Raw genomic sequence first — 17168 nt, forward strand, 5'->3', positions numbered from 1 at the left:
ACTAAATAGTACTGCGAAAGAAGAGGAGCTCTTGTGGGCAAAACAAGATTCAACCCATGAATGTCCTTTTCATTGTCTTAGATGGGATTGAAAAAGACACTTTTTTATAGAAGCAATATTGCAGCATTGCCAATAGTACTCCAATATTTGCAAATCAAACAGTTTGCCAGCTTTAAGCAGTTCCCCGAAGTAGTTATTTCATCTGGGCGCTACAATCGCCTTGTGCAATTAGGTGTTGTATTTTGATGAATGAAATATACATTAGCTCTGTGAATGTGTGGATTATACAGACCATTCATAGATGCACAAAGCCTGCAGCTTTATCTGCACTTTCTTTTCCATTTTCCATTCCATTTCCATTCCATTTCCAAACCATGGATATAGCCTTCTGTTTTTACTTAATACGCATTTACTGGGGTAGTTACTGTAGCAAATGTGACAATATCTTATGTATTTAGTGTTCTTTTAACTTGTGCTTCTAATCATGTTAATCCACCACAATTTAGTTTCATACACACAATGCATATTTATATGAATAGGTATATTTGCTGAGCCAGGGATCAAACCGCTCCCCTAAATGAAAGACGACCCTGCTCTCCACGAGGCCACATTCGCCTCGTGTCTGTACAACCAGACGCACTTAGGAATGTGGCAACACACACACACACGTGTCACATAAGGCTGGGGCTGGAACCGGAAGGGAGGACTCATACGCAGGGTTTCAAAACGACAAGTGCTCTTTAATCGAACCGAGGCCGTGCACCGAGGACCGGCATACGGGACACCAGGCACACCAGGGCTTAAATACACAAGGGAGGTGCAGGTGATTGGACACAGGAGGAAACAATCAAACACGGCAGACAATCACAGGACAAGGCAGGAATAAAGGAGGAAGGAGGCCCAAACCGTGACAACATGTTATATAGAACTTCCAAGATGCACCGTGGCCAATAATATCCAATCAAAGAGCTTTAAATGCCTCTAAGTGTGCTGCTAATGGTGGGTGAAAAGCTACTTAACTGAACTACAAATCAGATGTAATTGTGGTTATGAATTAAAAGCTAGTGGAGAGTTTTGTATCCGTGTCTGTCCGCGGATCACATCAAATGCTCTCATCAATTCAGAATATCACGCGCTGCGTGTTTCAGCATGCAAGCCGTCTTGATTAAATATCAAGGCCTTGGAATGGCTGTTGACAGATGGATAGAATAGACATTTGCCAAACAAACAAAGGATTAATACCCAACCCACCCAAACTAAATTAAGGTGGGCTTTGGAATAAACATAACTGCACTAAACACCAATCCAATGCAGTTTTCTGAAACTCCGTTCTCCACCATGGCAGTGAATCTCTTATGTCTACTCTAATGGTAGCCTGATGCTTGTCCTCTAATGGCTACGTCTGCTCTTGTTCTTCTGTTGGACTCGAGTTTGAGTGCAATGTCCAAATAAATCTCCTGAAAGGAAAAAGGTAACTCAGAATCACCAGCGCGTAAAGGATGTGTTTACTGTTTAACGTTAAATGATCTTAGCTGCTGCGCCCACATTTTACAAAAATTACTTTTATATCTGCTGCTGCTGAATTATTTAAGAATGAATTCAATATGCCTGTAACACGATGCAGGCCAGAACTAAAAGTCATTCTGATTTAAATCCATTGTTGATGCATTCATCTTTCTGGGCAGGTTAGTGGACTGAAAGTTCCAAGAAGGTTACTCAAACATTTCTACATTAATAAAATACCTTGTTGTTGGTTGGGCCTTGTTGAATGATCCTGAATGGTTACTTGATCCCCCCTCCTGTATTTTAAAGCTGAAACTTTCTCTTATTTATAATACGGGTAGATGAAATCCGGGGTACTGATTGGTTGAGAGTGAGTCATGGGGTGTGCATTATTGAACAATAATGTACAGTAGCGTTCCATATCACTCCGCACTCAAAATAACAGTAAGATTTTCTATATATATATATATATAGGTAAATATAAATAATTAAAAATCAAAATGCTTCAAAGTCTCCATAACCAGGAATGGATGTGTCCCTTGCCAAAGATAGATCGATGACCATGTCCAGTTTTCTTTCCCAGATGCTTCATGGGTAAAAAGACCTACTCTATTAATGTACTTCTGATGTACCGTGCTTCTACCCGACAGATCCTTCTGCAGGGGAAGAATCTGGGTGTTGTGTGGGAGTACACCCTGCCTCGCACGGAAAGGAAACCCGCCTACAGCTGGGGCGTGGTGCGCTCGGACTGCTCCGCTCCGTGTGCCGGAGGTGAGACGGCGCTTCTTTGGAAGTGCACGTGTTTTTGAAGGACGAAACTAAAAGAGAACTCTGCATGTGTATAGTTGTTCACATCACTCACTTAGAACGCTAGTTCCCCTACATTACAGCTTTGTATGTGGGCACAGCAGGCCAGTAAAGCTCTGGGTATAAATCTCCCCAAGCTGAAGCATAGGGATGATTTTTTATTTTAAACGGCATTTCACTTCAAGCCAGGGAGCATAATACTCTGAACCCGCTAACTACAGATAATACCATTCTCAGCTAGAAATAACCGGCCTGCATTTTTGTAATAGCAAAGAAGCTGGGTGAGCAATACGAATAAAAAAGGTGATCTCTGATTTTATAGATCCATGTTTGTGTATGTTGGGTTTCTGTGATCCAGTTTTAGATGTGTTAAGGCTAATTAAAAAGCCTTAACAACTGACAGCGGATGGCTGGGTGAGTATATACATAATGACAACTATACAAACTCTTTTTCACCATGTTCCTTCATCAGGTCGTATCTCCACCAAGGCTATCTGTCTTGAGGACCAGAAGGTACAGGTGAACTCCACCATGTGTATTCCTCACACCAGGCCGACACTGGGCTCCCATCTCTGCAACACGCAGCCCTGCCCCGCATAGTGAGTGCTGCGAATGTGTGTGTGTGTGTGTGTGGGTCCGGGCATTGCCTCATGTTCAGTTGGCTGTGGGATATGTGGCATGGGTCTTTGTGTTGACAAGTGGAACCTTAGGCGCTGTTTTTATTACAGACACACACACAGTGGTGGAGCAGCTTGAGGTTGCTTGTGGACCATTCGCTGTGGCAAGCCACCACTTTTGCTCAGCCTGTGTTCTCCTCCCCTCATCCTCATCCTCCCTTCTCTGGCCACAGTTTTTTGGAGTTTTTTGCATTTGCCTACGTGAGAAAACGCATATAAAGCTTTCCCTTTGTACCTCTCTTAACCTATTCCAGTGCAGTGTTTTCTCCATCTGTGTCAAGCAACTAGCCACCGTTAGCATGCTAACACGAAAATCTATGATGTTATTGGCCTGTTAGCATGCTGACATTGTATGTATGTAGCTCAAAGCACTGTGGTGCCTACTTTTTACATTCAATTACCTGATCCTTTTATCCAAAGTGAACCACAATGTTACAAACTCAGAAGAACAAGAAAGTGCCATTTCATCAAATAAGATGATTTACAACTTGCTATAGATCCAAGAGCCATTACAATTTAAGTGCTACAATATGTTTGTGTTTTTATTCAAGGTATTATCTGAAGAGGCGCGTCTTTAGTTTGTGGAAGAAACTATACTTAGCTGACCAGGCTCGCTGTATCTTTTTTAAATACTTTGAGCTTTACAGAGTTTGGTTTGTTGCTATTTAAACATATCGTAGGTGGGTGGATTTCTGTCTGAGGATTTGGTATTTCCAAATGCTGGTTACGGCCCAGTCAGAGGAATCTCATTCCGGTCAAACGAAATGTTTTTTTGTCATGTTTCTGTAACGTCTGTAACGGACACTTGTCAATAAGAAAGAGAGACAAGAAAGCGAGACATGGACACATCTCAGCCGATTCAGATTGATTGTTGGTTTCAGTGAGCATCATTCCTCCGAACATGTTCTCATCCCAGAGCGCCTTGACTTCCTCTGTAGCGAAAACCATGCTCATGTTTTATCTCAACTCTTGTCTAGACATTGTGCTTAATGGCATGCATTTTTAAAGGAGACTGTGCATTCGGGGACCGGTGCAGCCAGCAAAGAAGAAAACCAGGCTAAAGCGCAGTGGAGTAACTAGTTGAAGCAGCACTAAATGAATGGCCTCTCTCCAAAAGTAGGCCTTCGGCTCAGGGAACCAGAGCTATCCTGATTTACACAACAGTGTCTTGGGTTCACAAAGAGAATACACACACATACACACGTGTTCTGCATGTCGCTGAAATATGGACTTCAGGTGCAAACCACAGCCTTTTCATCTTTTCGGCCTCCATTAGCCCTGCCACAACAGGTCCGAACTGAACTCTCTCCAGTGTCAGAGGTCGAACAAGCCAGACTGCTATCGGTTACGCCTCCAGCATGCAGCCTCTGTTTCTCACTATGTTTCCCACCACCCGAGAGGGCATTTCCTGCCCCCTTAATCCCGGGCACGCCGTATCTCTTATCTTGGCGAAAGGTATTAAGCAGCTACGTTACGTGTGCTCGGAACTCCTCCCGCCCCCCGTTTTTTGTTTGAAATAAAGAAAACGGAATAGTCCGGATGAATAAACACCAGCATGTGTGTCCATTCAAGGAAAAGAAAGCGGGCGCTGGACACCCGTGGATCCTACAGTAGCAAATTCCATTTCTCAGCTGGGTGGGCGTATGGGCCAATTGATGGGCTCTGCACAGGAAGAAAGTGAAGCTGAATGAGCAGCATGAAAGCTTTAATGACTGCATTAGGAGCTCCAGGATGTACAGGCAACCATTCAAAGACGAATTGACAATCACGTGAGATGCATGTGCGCTCTGTGTGTGTGCGCGTCGTTTGTGTGGCCGACAGGAGCGGGAATGTAAAAGTGCGCGCTTATCTCTGCAGCGTGGAGCCCGGGTGCTGACAGGCCCGTCCATGTTTTATTGTCCAGAGACGGCAGGATTCCCACGGGGGCCCCGGCCAGTGTGGCCATGCAGAGGCAGTCAAACCTCCCCCCTTCACTCCCATCTACCCCCCGGTGCTTTAAACCTTCACTACTCAGGCTGCTGTTAGCCCGTCTCACAAAACTGGCATTTTTGGCGGTGGTGTAGCTCCTAGTTTTCTGGGCAAAAAAGAGGGTTGCAAGGAAAATTTGAAGTAGCCATTTCAATCTTCCTGCACAGCAGGGCCATTTTGGGAGAGATATGATCGTATTTCATAGAATTACTTCAAAGTACTTTTTTTTTTCTCCCCTCAAAAGGCACAGCCCGTCCCCATCTCCATCTGACTTACCTCCCTCTGCTGGTCTGAGTCTTCTGCCTTAAGTTGTTTTGCTCTTCCTTTTTGCACAGGGTGGGATAGTGCATCACACAGACCAAAGAGAGACATAGTGTACCTGTGAAGAAGAGTTTTTTTTACCAGTACCATTTTGAAAAATTCAATTGCATTCAAAATAATAACTTTATTCTATAACATGTGATGGTAGTCCTGGATTAGAATAAATGAGTGGAAAATTGATTGAAAACTAAATGAATGCCAGCATTCTTTATGTTTTTTGCAGCCATGTTAAATTCAATTTAAATTTTGATTGACAACTTAAAAAGAAATTTAATGAAATGTGAGATATATATTGCATTCAAGGATCCAAGTGGTCCAGAAACATCCCCGAATGCCAACATTGGAAAGGAATTCAAGTGTCAGCCCCTATCGGAGAATGCTAAATCTGGAGCAAAATACCGTTAAAAAGGAAATATCAGAGACCGAGATGGAAAGAACGTTTATACAAGCAAAGGCAGACAGAAAAAGCACATAAATATGTGCATATATGTAATATATATATGTAAATATGTACCGACCTGGGTTCACAAGAAGACATCTTCATTAGAAATCTTTCTCTATCGGAAAAACTTTACCCAAACTCAATATTAGGTTTAAAATGAACGTTCATTTTGTGGTGGTGGTAACCGATGTGCAGCCACACACATGTGTTCTTGTAAGAACCTCCTGATAGTACAGCACTCTTCTACCTCGAAAATGTTGCAACATTTCAGTGATACAAATTACAGCCTGGCCAGTGGTGGTTCGCAGCCACTTGAGCCATTTCTTTCCCAAATGACATATCGTTATATATATATACACGCCAGGCATGACGGAGGAGGAAAAATAAGCAAACAGCCCCCAAAAATCCCTAACCGATGCTTTCGGCGCCCAACGCTTCCCATCCCTGCCGTTTCCAAATTGCAGTTTTGGTTCCGCTGCTTCATCCGTCTGCGGCACTTGACAGAGAATGAAAGCATTTTTCTTCCCCCCCCCGGAGCAGGTCGGCGGCGAGGAGGGATGGTCTCTGCGGCGGCATTGCCGTCTCAGGACTGGACTGAGCCATCTGCCCATCTCTCCATCTTCCTCCTCTCTGCCTGCGGTTGTCAGGCCTCTCATTTGCTGTAATCTCCCCCTTTCGGCCCCAATTGCCAAGAAGGAAGCTATTTTAGAAGCAGCAGTGGGCCTTCAAAGAGAGGAGAGAGGGCAGGAGAGGCAAAAAAAAAAAAAATCTGGACAAAAAGAGAGGAGATGGGAAATAAAATGATGGCAGGGGAGAAGAGGCTGAAGAATGAATGAGGGAAGAGAGGAAGGAGAGATACACTTATTGTATGTTACAGGCCAAGCTGTTTTGGAGAGTTGTATATACAATATGGTCGTGGTGTTTAGTTTTAGAATGGGAAGAGGTGGATGGGTACCGATATATAAGTCCTCAAACTACCAAAGATCATGTGTGATCTGTATTGTGAGTGGTGTGGCATGATGCTCACTGTTAACTTTGGGTGAAATGGTCTTCACTGTGTGTGTGGGTTTGGGCCCAGAATAAAGTGATTCAGAGCATGTGGTTGACTGTGCTGATTAGGAGCTCATTGATGTACGCATGCGGCATACGCTCCATCCAACTCCAACGTTCTCCCCCCCCTTCTGGGTGTCCCGCCACAGCTGGGCGACCGGAGACTGGGGCCCCTGCAGCCGCTCGTGTGGTGGAGGTCAGCAGACCAGGGCGCTGCGCTGCCTGAGGAAGGTGACCTACCAGAGGGAGGAGGTGGCGGTCCACTCGCTGTGCCCCGTCATCTCTCCGGCCCAGGTCCAGCCGTGCCACACCCAGGCCTGCCCGCCCGAGTGGAGCACGGGCTCCTGGTCACAGGTGGGTTTGTGACTTCATCTTTACTACGCGACGGTTTCGAATGTCATGTTTTTAGTTTGTTAAGTTCATGCGCCACGTGGCTCCAAAACGTCGGACAATCAGCCCGAGTCTTTTTTGTTGTTGCTATTAGCAAATGTTAGAATGCTAACATGCTAAATCAAGATGATAAAAATGCCCTCATGAGCATGGTCACAGAAACATTTAGCGCCAAACATGAATAAAGACATGCTGCGAGCATGACTAACCAGTGAAACTCCATGTCCCCCACATAACACACTCTAGCAAGGAGAGTTTGTTGTAATGCACATGCTTACTGGGCCTCAGGCCCCGGGGCCCGGTGACTTAAAAGCTGCTTTCTGTTACTGACTGCTTGAGTCAGAGGAATAGAGAGGCATCTGACAGTCTCTCTCCCTCGGGGGGGGGGGGGGGTGGTGTGTGTGTGTGTGTGTGTGTTAGTAGACTTAAAGGTGCAAATGCATACATTCTGTGGGACAGAAATGACTGTCTGCCTCCAGGGAGCTGGCTTCTATCTTTAACCCTCATCTTTAATCTACTGTCGCATAACGGTATGCTTTATTATGAGTTTATAATAATTATTGTAAATTAAACAGATTGGATGTTTTAAGTCTTTATTTATAGGAAAGCCAGGCAGATTACTCTGACCCGCGAGATGAATAATTCATCATTTCTTGATTCTTTATTTAACCCTGTGGTGTGATATGTAAAAACACTCCAATAGTTACCTCTGTACTTGCTGTTAAAACAGAAAAGCAGAGTGAAGCGCTGACTTCAGCACGACCTGTTAATGTTGCTAGGTTACGCGTGCCAGCTGTCAAAATGTGGCCAAAAGTGTTCATCGTCCACCAACAGGTTCAAACAAAAGGTGCACGTTGAGACATTGGCAGGAAGGAAAGTACGAACACATGAACACACTTTTCCTATGCGAGCCGTCAGAGGTTTACGCTGATGCTGGAACAAGCCCTCTGCTGCCCCCTGGTGGACACGGGACGAACAATGAAGTTCAAGTGAGCCAGGTGTAGGACTCTTCGGCCTTTATGCTCAATTATTGATTATCTTATTTCAACGTTTGAATCACAAAGTAGTCTGAAGGTAGTAAACCAAAGACTTTGAATCAACAAACAGCTGTGATTATGCTTTTTAATCTTCTGGCGGTGGACCGGGCTTCTGTTAGCTCATCATGCGCCAATCTGCGGACGATTGGCTGGTGTGACACAGCTGGGGGGGGGAAGAGAGTCTGGACTCTTTGGTCTCACCGGTCCGGGTTCAGTCGCCGGTCGCACAGAGGCCTGTGAAAACATCAATCGGAGTTTTTCCAGGGACAGTGACAAAGGGACCAATGGGACGCTTGTTATGCGCACGTCAATCCGCACGCACAGACGTGTACGAGTCCTTTGTCTCATCGATTCGTGTGACGCCGTCTCATTAACTGCCCCCCCCTCCCCCCGACAGCTGTGGCTTTCAGTCCCCGCAGAGCGCTTTGACACCGCCGTCCACCGCGGGCTTTTTTCACTTACAGCTGCCTTTTGGTGGACGCTTTGACGGCTCAGGGTCACACTCTTCTGTTGTTGGCGTATTTTATTTAATGTTAGACCGTAATGTGGTGATTTTTCGAAAGCATTAACAGCGCCAAAGGATTTGACCTCTGCTGAATGCGGGGGGAAAGCTGAAGGTTAAAGCAATAATCCCAATAATAATAAAGTTTGGTGCATTCTGGGTTCCCTTTTGCACGTCGGATCGCTGCTCTCTTTTAGCATGCGCACGTTCTGTGCTCTCGGCTTTCCTGACCTCCTCGTGTCCATTCGCAGTGCTCCAAGACGTGTGGCCGCGGGCTGAGGAAGCGCAGCGCGTTCTGCCGCAGCACTGACCCCGGGGCCAAGGCGGCGGCGGTGGTGGTGCCCGACAGCATGTGCAGACAGCACCACAGGCCCAAAACCCAGGAGACCTGCGTCCTGCGGCGCTGCCCAAAGAACGAAAGGCTGCAGTGGGTCACCACGGCTTGGGGGGAGGTAGGAGAAAGGAGACTTGTGATTGACATCTTCACTTGAGTAATTCTGAGAAGAAACTAAACAAACACACAGACATGTATGGTATAAGAATCCGTTTTACGTAGCACATTGTTCCTATGTGGTGTTGCCTGCCTATTTGTCCAGAATTGAGAAAATAAAAGCTTCCTACTAGCTTTTGTTTCTCAAAAACATTCATAATCATACAAAGGGGAAGGCCGGCATCCATAGTGGATCAGAGTTCAAATCAATGTCGTGACATCTGGAGTGAATTATCATCACATACCTTCACTGAACGTGTTGTAGAGTAAAGAAAAGGAAGAACTTGATTGGGTGTTTTACACAGAATAAATTGTGGAGTCAAGGTGGTTATCACTTTCAAGCTCTTCTGCTGTGTCCAATGCAAGATGAAGCAAAGTCACAGGTCAAAGGAGCTAATTCCAAAACAAGTCTCCAATTCATGCGACTCCAATTGATTAATACAGTAATTAGCTGGCAAAAATGTTCAAATGAAATCTTTTTTCTTCTTTTAACCTATTATGTGGGTATATTTCTTCTAGTTTTGGACAATGCAAAATCCTGCTACAACAAATGCTAATTTGGGTTCACATTGATGCCACCATGGGATAAAAGAAAGATGTAATGAAAAGAAATGTCCCAGTCTGCTGAAATGTCAGCATCATATTCACATCTTCACTCTGCAGCCAGTTTACTTACGTGATAATGTTATGTTGTCGGACGCTATACTCCACCCACGACTCACTATTCATTTCCACGGTATGCCGGCTTTCTCCAGAACTAATCCAAACAACATGGAAGTGTTGTTTATGTCATTTATGTTATTTCATGCTGCCGAAAATGCAATGTTAAAGTTCTGCATACGAGTTGCAGCAAGGGGAAACTGATGCATTTACACTCTCTGACACATGTACGGACTACGGACCGCTCCGTAAACACAGTCTTTTGGATCCATTGCTACAACGACAGGGCACATTGTGGTTTCTTGCTGCCATGGGAACCCTCCCCACTGCACGATCAGAGAGTTCACTCGGTAAAAGGGCCCCTCCCGCCTGCGCTCTTGTTTCAGTGCTCCAGGTCTTGTGGCTCGGGCATCCAGAAGAGGGAGCTTCGCTGCGGGGAGAGGGACTCACAGGGAGGGTAGGCGCCTCCAACTGCACACTCAGACAGTCTTAACAGACCCCCACGGTGTGACCTCTGTGCTCTCCCCCGAGTCGGAATCTTTTCAAAATTGTAAAGCTCTGAGGGAGGATTCGCTTTGAGCCGACACACTGTCCTCTCCCGCACAGGTACGTGGACTTCCCCGTCCGGAGGTGCAGGAATATAGCTAAGCCTCTGGTGGATCTCCAGCAGGGCTGCAACAGAGGTCCGTGCCCAGAGCTGCCTCGGTCCGTCCCCGGCAGAACCAGCTCCGGTGCTGTGACCCTGGGCTGGTACCCCTCTCCCTGGCAACAGGTACATCTGCTCGGGCCTTTGATCCTAACCCGTCTCCTGAGAGGCCGTTTAGTGCAGAACGCCTTCCAGCTGGCGGTCTTGCCATCGGGAAGCGCTGTTTGTGGGTAGAAAGTAGCGCATGACCGGATGCTCAAACAGGATTTGGCCATCATATCCGTGATGAAACTTCAATCCTGACCTGGACAGGGACTTGAAGTAGAAAAACAGATAGTATCTGTGTGGCTATATTCAGTTACGGTTGGTCAAACCACCATCTCAGGGGCGATGCAGTAACTCTCACTCTTAACTGGATTAAAACTGCAGTGGCTTTCATCCACAGGAGCTGCAATCGACCGTTTGCTCAAACCCCTTCACGTACTGCCGTCCAATCACAGCTCAGCAATCAGAATCACAAGGCAGGCCTGTCAAGCATTTTGGTTCCCTCCACAGGAAGAAGTGTTAAACACTGGGCTCTAGACATAGAGATACCCTCTATTATCACTAGACCTTCTTTTGAGCCCTTTCATGGTAGTAAAAGAAAAGAAATTGCCCGGTTGGCAGGACAGTAGCCTTACAAACGACAACTAGTACAAGGCTTATGAAAGAAAACATAAAAGTGTGATTGCAATGTGACTGAAGAATTAAAGTGTTTTAAAAAGTGGGTACGGGATCAGCATTTTTTAAAAGTTGCTAAACTAAACTAATGAAAAGCCCTTTGTCAGATTCAAATTCATTTTCCATCCTTTCGTCATTGATTTTTGGTTTCGCCAGATCTCTTTAACCGCGAGGCCCTGAAGTGATCAAGGAGATGAGAAGATAGCGCCTCGGCCCGAAAGACAATCCGTCAATACACAATATGACCATGGGTGCTCCAATATCGCTTTTCCCCAAAACAAGCTGTGCAGCGTAGGAAGTTTGCAGAACACAGTTTCCGTGCGTGGAATGAACCTCTGGTGCAATCCTAATCCCCTGCTGATACTATGAGTCTGTTGGGGCAGGTTATCCGGGGCTATGCGTTACATCATCTATTATGCAAAGTCTCATAGCAGACGCGTGGTATTCTACTTGATCTCGAGCTTGTGATCCCGGTATGTTTCCACCAGAGAAGATTTCTGCTGACAGCTCGCTGGAGGGTGAGTACATGCTGGATGGGATGTTTGTTTTCTTCATCTGTTCTTTGCCTCTTCGGCATCTTTCTCGGTGCGCTGGGACGTTCCATGCCTCGCTCCTGTTCATACCCTTCCCCTCCCCTCGCAGTGCTCGGTGTCCTGTGGCGGAGGAGTCCAGGCCCGGTCCATCCAGTGTCTCCGGCAAGGTCGCCCCACAGCCGGCTGCCTGCCCCACCAGAGGCCCGTCGCTTCCAGGGCGTGCAACACGCACTTCTGCCCCGCTGCCCCCCCAGCGACGGCGCAGCGCCCCGGGCGGGTCACAGCTGCTGGACCAACACCGGACGGTAAAGGTGAGGATGAGATTCACCCAGTTTCATTTCCTTACATAACCGTGACCATCGTGTGTGGGAGTTGTGTCCATGTTTATTTGGGGTTTCTGCTCTCCCTCTGATCCAATGACGGGCAGCTCATGCAGCGGCTGCACATGAATCACACATTTTCACCCCATCAAGTTGCTTTTGACCCATTCTGATATATTAGGATGCAGTGCGCAGCTCGAGAGCACTTTTTGAGATGCTAAGGGCACCTTCGCAGGGCCCATGGGGGGGGGGGAGAACTGGCACCTTTCCAGCCACCATTCCACATTCCACACTTGTTCCGTGCAGGGACTTGAATCGCCCCCCCCCCCCCCCCCCCCCTCCGGGTACAAAGCCACGTCCCCACGGAGCGAGCTACTACTGTACCAACAGCACATTTAACAGGGAATTCTCCAAGGATACAGTAGTTCATTTGTTCCCATCACTGTCAGCCATAAACCTATTTTGTCATCTATAGGGATATTTTACAACTGGCTAAACTAAGATTTACATGGTGAACAATCTGCACGTTGGCATTGCATCACCTCACAGGACTTCTGCTGTGAGGAAGTAGAGATGAGCAGCACACGTTGCACTGCTTTTACACATTAGCATCATTCTTTTTTTTTTTTTTTTGTGGTTTTCTCTGCAGAGGAACCCTGCGTGGACCATTTCAGCTGGTGTCACTTGGTCCCCCAGCACGGCGTTTGTAACCACAAGTTCTATGGACAGCAGTGCTGCAAGTCATGCTCCAGCAAGAGGCTCTGAGGCCTCGGTGGAATAACGACGCCACAGAAGCCGCTTGGTGCATATTTTGCTCACAGCACGCACAACTGTGCGCGTCAGTGTGTTTTCCTCCTGGACTACTTGACTGATGGATTTGGAACCCGCTGATGTTCATCTGCCAAAGCGCAAAAGTCATCATTCCATCAATCACGTTGTAACTGGAAAGAATTGTTGGTGTAATATATATATGTTGTCATTTTAAAACCTCTAAAGCTACAAGCCATCAGGAAACAGGAAAGGACACTAGTGTTTCACGTTACTTACATGTTGTATTCTTAAAAGGCGTCTGGTTTCATATGCCTTCTTTTAAGTTATTGTGGTTCGTAATATATGACTTTACATTGTGTCAGATGTACAGTGGATCTGTGACATGTCATTTCTATGTTTGGTTATACACCTGAGGATTGTGCCACTTACCTTTGAAACCCCCTTTTTTTTATATAAGGCATTGATAATGAGTGGTCAGATGCCTCCTACACTTCACCCACCCTCCGCTTGTTGTGTGTATGCTGCTGAATCAGTTCTGGAACAAGCTGGAATCATTTTCCTCCTGTGCTTTCTATCCACATTCACGCTGTACCTAAAACATGTCCAGTCGCGTTGAGAGCGTACAGTTATGGTAATACAACTCGATCATCCACCTGTCTCTTTTCTTTCCTGCATTCTCTCTCTCTACGATGTGGGAGGAAGGGATAATGTGCTGCATTGTCCGCCAGTCTAGAGCAGAGCAGAGGAGAGTAGGGTGAAGAGGGAGAGAAGGGGATGATTGCAGGGTGCAGGGGGTACAGTCGACATAGCGCGAGGTTTGAGCTTTTGTTCAGGGAGAACATCGTAGGTGTGCTCTGCACACAAGTCTGATCAAAAAGCACCTCTCGTGTGGCTGTGCTTTCGGGTTTGAGAACTTCCGATAAGTGACGCCACAGTCACAGTTTGTGGCTATGTTTGACTCCTGCACTTTGAGGCTGATAACAGTATTATTATGTGTTATTGAAATACATCGTATTCATCGTTTTGGTGACGTAAGTGACGTAGTAGACGTGCCTTCCATAGTAACGAAAACCATGGAGACCTCTGCAGTTGCCATGCGTGAAATGAAAACTGAACACCTACTTTATACTTATTATTAAATCGCCAACCCTAGCCTAGCCAGTTGGCTGCCTAATGCTAACCACGTGTCATATTTTTTTCCAAGAACATAAAAATAAGTAACACAAATAGAAACTGTTCAAGGTTTTTTGTTTTTTATTAATAATAATTAATACATTTTGAAAAATATTGCTTTGTTTTTAAAATAACCCTTTCACACCATCTGGCCACCGTAGTAAGGTTTTATTCTGCATTTTCCCAGTCCCAGCAAGAAACCGCCGTAGTTCAAACTATTGCACCCAATCTGCCAAGATGTTTCCTAATTGTCAAAAATAATACTACAAATATTCAGGGAAAACAACTACCGGCTGTGACCGATCGGAGAAGGTGAGGATTAATCAAAGTATTTATGCGGGTTTTACAACAACTGTAATGAGCTTAAAGAAATGCTACAAACATACCCTTTTGTGTGATATAAAATATTCATAGAGCAGCTTTAAATGGCATAGTGAGAAGGAAACATGAAATGATTTGAAACTATCAAATCTCAAGTCCTTAAAGTGACTCCCCCCTGTCAGCACAGTGAATATCAGGCCCCCTTTTGCCTTCCACTCAGTAGGAATCCACTTGCACTATTATTGGCCTCTTTGGCAACTGCAGGCATCCCACAACTTTTTGCCACCCCTCGAAAAAAAACTTTCACAAGTCGAAGCGTTTAGAGACTTACGCTCCCAAACCGTGTTGTCTTAAGGTGATTACGCCACCCTTTCTTTCACCGCGGGGGCAGCGATTGCTCTTTAATCAAGCCGCCTGCACGGGGGGCCCCGCGTCGCCTCGGCGGCACGCTGTTTACCCGCCGCGCTGTGAGCCAGACGCTACGAGCCGGGCCCACGCACGTGTCGCCTGGGCTCGCAATGCGCGAGTGCGTCGTGTTCTCTGAGTGCCAGGCTGTCAGTGAAGGTGTGTACTCACTGCGCTTCGAGTTTGTGGGGGTTAAGGCGTGCTCGTGCAATTTGGGCGTGCAATGTTTGCATATTTGGTATGCTTTACTGCGAGCATGCATGTGTTAATTGGTTGAATTTATGGTTTGATAGTGTGTGTGTGTGTGTGTGTGTGTGTTTTTACAATACATATGGATGTCCCACAACCCAGCTTATGATGTCTCCCTCTCAGTGGGGGAGCAATTTTACTGCTGAGTTATTTTTCCACCCTGCTTTTATTTCCAGCTGGGACTGAATCTCCCCTGTCCATGTTGGTTCATAGTGACATATTTTCTCATAATCTACATCTAGTCTAGTCTGTGGGATGGTTCTTTCCATCACCGTGATGGAGAAATCTTCAGAACTGTTGATACACAGTGAAATCGCCTCTGGGAAAACTCCTTCACATTTTTTTTTTAGTGGAACCTGTCTTTAAATATGTAGGACAGATGTTCACGTCCCCTTCAGAACACCTCAACCTTCCGGCTGTACCAGGGCTAAACGCACACACAAAGCTCTAATGATTGATTGACACATTGTAGGCACGCCATAAGCATGTTAGCATGCTGACGTTGGCGCTTGGCTGAAACCCGAAAGCGCCTCTTTGTCTCGTCTCCGTATCTCCTCTTTTTTCACGAAGAAAAGCACATTGACACAAGAGAAGCTTGTCTGAAGCAAAATAAGTGCACAATTCTCTCTGTGTGTAGAAAGACCGCACATAGCACACGTTGGGCTGAAGTAGAAGCCCTGCTCTGTCAACTCCCAAATAGGCCCGTCTCTCTTAATACCTCCCCTCCGCCGTCTGATCGATGCGGGCGTCTCTCTCCTGTTTCCACTTGCTCTCCAGGTTCGTATTTTCGTTCTTCTAGATGGGTCCAGCTGTGAGTCAGAGCCGGCTGCTGTTTCCAGGTTTCGACATCCCGCCGACTGTCAGGCAGGCGGGCTTATAGGCGGCCATTTGTTTGCACTGGACCCTGATAGGACTCCTTCACGACTGACAGTCGGCCTAATCACATCTCGCGTGTGTGTGTGTGTGAGAGAAAGAGAGTCTGATCTCTCTATTTCTCGCAGGGCTTACTCTGAGGGCAGCGCTTCGGAACAAGTGAGAGCGGTCATATTTCAACGGCACCTCGCCCGTCTCGTACCTGCAGAGTTCACTCCGGCGCGTGTCCACCCATAAAAGACAACATGACACACACCCCACCCGTGGCGTTGTCTCCTCCTTCTCTCTTGCACAGACAATGTGGCGGCCTGCTCAGGGGAGAGCCCCGTATTTGCTGCGGGGCGAGCGCAGGTGGGTCGCGAGGGCCGATAAAGCCGAGCCGCGCGGCTGCGTGGGGGGGGGGGGTCGCAGTGTGGGGGCCGGCTTGTTGCCGCCGGGCGTCTCCGCCGACGTTAAGAGACCTGCCCCTCGCAGATCTCCGCGATTAACAGCTCAGGAGACGACCGACAGCGCCGCGTCGGGCCCCGCCTTTGTGTATCCGTCACGCCGGGTGATTTAGGAGTCGGGTAAAAGACCCGCGGATACGTGACTAAACCTCGCCCCCGATCCCTGCCCATCACACACTCGTTGGCCTCCTCCTCAGTCCGTCTCCATCGGATTTGCTTGTTTCGCTTCACATCTTCATCTCACCTCTCGGCTCCCGCGCCGCGCCGCGCCGCCGCCCTCCTCCCACGCCCCCGTCGATTTCCCCAGCCCTCGCCGCCCGCGCCGCCTCTCCCCCCTCACTCCTTTTTATCTCATTAGCCTCGCTTTTGTAAACCCTGAGAAGTGTGCAGTGTTGGTTTGCGGAGCGCCCAAATCGCTTTAGAACCCCCGCCTGCTGTGTGTTTTCTGTCTGCAGTGGGTGTCGTCTGGGAGTCAGCCGGAGCTGGTGTCGATGCCAGTCTTCAAGTTCACTTTTAAAAGGAGCTTCGAGAAAGAGAGGCTCCCCATCTGTTTTTCCCAAGCAAAATATTTTCTATATTTACTTTTGACCCCACAGGAACAGTAGGATTTTTGCACCTAAAGTATGCAGAGCGTTTCCAGCAAAACACTCTCAATAATGTTTTCCAGCATTTCCTTGTCTTGACCCCACACATGTACTAACGCATAACCATCATGCCTCTGTGGTTATGCTTTCGAACCTCGAATATCCTTTTGCTTGCTTTGTTTCACATTTTTTATATGAAGAGAGACCGGAGAGTCATTATTTTGATTCACTTGCATCCGTACAACACACAGTATAGCCTTCAATGTTACAACGATACAAA

General features: G+C 46.9%; 1 protein-coding gene across 2 annotated transcripts in view; it reads left to right on the forward strand.

Annotated features, from left to right (window-relative positions):
* The window catches only part of adamts18 (ADAM metallopeptidase with thrombospondin type 1 motif, 18), a 42722-nt gene extending 28744 nt beyond the window's left edge, over window positions 1–13978 (forward strand). For both annotated transcript variants that reach the window (XM_037455323.2, XM_062561665.1), the window contains 8 exons: window positions 2154–2274; window positions 2783–2909; window positions 6918–7122; window positions 8949–9149; window positions 10234–10304; window positions 10454–10619; window positions 11856–12057; window positions 12716–13978. In XM_037455323.2, the coding sequence (XP_037311220.2) occupies window positions 2154–2274; window positions 2783–2909; window positions 6918–7122; window positions 8949–9149; window positions 10234–10304; window positions 10454–10619; window positions 11856–12057; window positions 12716–12831 (1209 nt within the window). In that variant the 3' untranslated portion in view covers window positions 12832–13978. The remainder of the gene's footprint in view (window positions 1–2153; window positions 2275–2782; window positions 2910–6917; window positions 7123–8948; window positions 9150–10233; window positions 10305–10453; window positions 10620–11855; window positions 12058–12715) is intronic.
* Window positions 13979–17168: the final 3190 nt, after the last annotated feature.

Source organism: Pungitius pungitius, chromosome 4 (assembly GCF_949316345.1).
Source record: "Pungitius pungitius chromosome 4, fPunPun2.1, whole genome shotgun sequence".
Lineage (NCBI taxonomy): Eukaryota > Metazoa > Chordata > Actinopteri > Perciformes > Gasterosteidae > Pungitius > Pungitius pungitius.